The sequence below is a fragment of the Aedes aegypti genome, chromosome 1 (genome assembly GCF_002204515.2).
Source record: "Aedes aegypti strain LVP_AGWG chromosome 1, AaegL5.0 Primary Assembly, whole genome shotgun sequence".
Classification (NCBI taxonomy): domain Eukaryota; kingdom Metazoa; phylum Arthropoda; class Insecta; order Diptera; family Culicidae; genus Aedes; species Aedes aegypti.
This window is the reverse complement of record NC_035107.1, coordinates 142,986,141-142,987,471: the sequence shown is the minus strand read 5'-3', so window position 1 is coordinate 142,987,471 and position 1,331 is coordinate 142,986,141. Positions and strand designations below refer to the sequence as shown.

The following is a 1,331-nucleotide window of genomic DNA, read 5'->3' as shown; positions in this document are numbered from 1 at the left end:
ATTGAAGGGACCATTAAATTATAGAACACAAAACTAGTTGACATGAAAACTACCTTATACTATGGTACCCTAACTCGATATCGAGATACGAAATACCGAGTAAGGAAGAGTTAACAGTATAATAATTTAAAAGTTGAGAAATTAAATTTGCACAAGCTTAACATGCAAAAAAAGGAAAATCGGATATAATGAATATAAGCCAAATACAGTTTCATTTCCAACATGTATTGTAGCTCTTCAATGGTTGTTTACGGAGTTAAATATCTTCTATCCTAATCCATTACGGGTAGCATGATGGCATTTATGCTGTAGATATTTTCCAATTTTTTATTCTTCATTCCTAATGATGTTCAGCGTGTTCCTTGCGCTTCGATTCGGCCCATTTGGCAACATTTCCGGGGGAGTTGGCTGGAAGATACGTTTTCAAGGTTAGGCATTTTTGAGTAATTTAAACCGATCCGGAAAATTATCGATTCTTACCCAATTTGCTGATTTTGTAGAACAGCGGAATGGACACACCGAACGCGATGAAATAGTAGCGCCAGATCCACTGATTCTTGAAATAGTGCTGGAACGGGAACTGAGCAATCTGGGCCGAGAAGGTGTACGGGAATTTCATCGGACGTGCGACTGGGTCGGACATTTTGATGGATTTTTTTGCGATTTACAGTTCCCTCGAAAATAACACACAAAGATGGAACCTGCAAATTTATTGGACGGATAACTAAATTATTGAAATAAGCGCGATTATGTAATTTTTCGACTCATAGACAACACTTACTCTCTTCCAAGCACTCGTACAAGAATCACAGCGGTTCAGCAGAAAGAAAATGGAAAACTACTCCAAAGAAATGTCATTCGCAAAACTGACAGTGAGACGCTTTTCGAACAATGTTCGAAATCGAATCGCAGGGTTTACAAAAAGGCTTTCTGGCATGCACGGTTAAAGCTGATAACCATTTTTTTCATATGCAACGGAATTCAACTCAATTTTGGGTTGTTTCAACGCAATTCCGTAGTTGAGCCCAATAACTCAATTTTGGCTAAATTTCCAAGGTCCCCACTAGGTAGTTTGGCTTTAATTCCATAAGAAAAATATACTCAATTTTGGGTTGATTTAACTCAAAATTGAGTTCTTTCGACCCAAACATAAGAAAAGTTGCATTTACCCAAATTTGGCTTATTGGGCCAAAGTACCCCCATTGGGTAGATGCAGCTCTCTCTATTTTTGACAACATTCGTGTGGGAGAAAGAGAAAACCGAGAGATTTTGGGTTGAAACTATAATCGATATACTTAATTTTGGGTAAAGTAAACTCAAAAATTAAGTAA

At 37.4% G+C, this 1,331-nt stretch overlaps 1 protein-coding gene across 2 annotated transcripts; it reads right to left on the bottom strand.

The window, feature by feature from the left end:
- Window positions 1–204: 204 nt before the first annotated feature.
- LOC5579199 lies at window positions 205–925 on the bottom strand. 2 transcript variants are annotated; one of them, XM_001657276.2, is made up of 3 exons: window positions 782–925; window positions 481–701; window positions 205–408 (listed from the first exon to the last, which is right to left on the bottom strand). In XM_001657276.2, exons 2-3 carry the CDS (start codon window positions 641–643, stop codon window positions 341–343), a joined length of 231 nt encoding a protein of 76 aa, XP_001657326.1. In that variant the 5' UTR covers window positions 644–701; window positions 782–925; the 3' UTR covers window positions 205–340. The 2 variants fall into 2 exon arrangements, with proteins under 2 accessions (XP_001657326.1, XP_021705121.1); XM_021849429.1 differs by having other exon boundaries at window positions 481–724; window positions 782–864.
- Between the last annotated feature and the right edge of the window lie 406 nt (window positions 926–1,331).

Bases quoted from the DNA above. Each gene is read 5' to 3' on its own strand.
- LOC5579199 (XM_001657276.2), bottom strand. From the start codon at position 643: ATGTCCGACCCAGTCGCACGTCCGATGAAATTCCCGTACACCTTCTCG. The intron at 409-480 runs GTAAGAATCGAT...CGTATCTTCCAG, and splicing joins CTACAAAATCAGCAAATTGG to CCAACTCCCCCGGAAATGTT.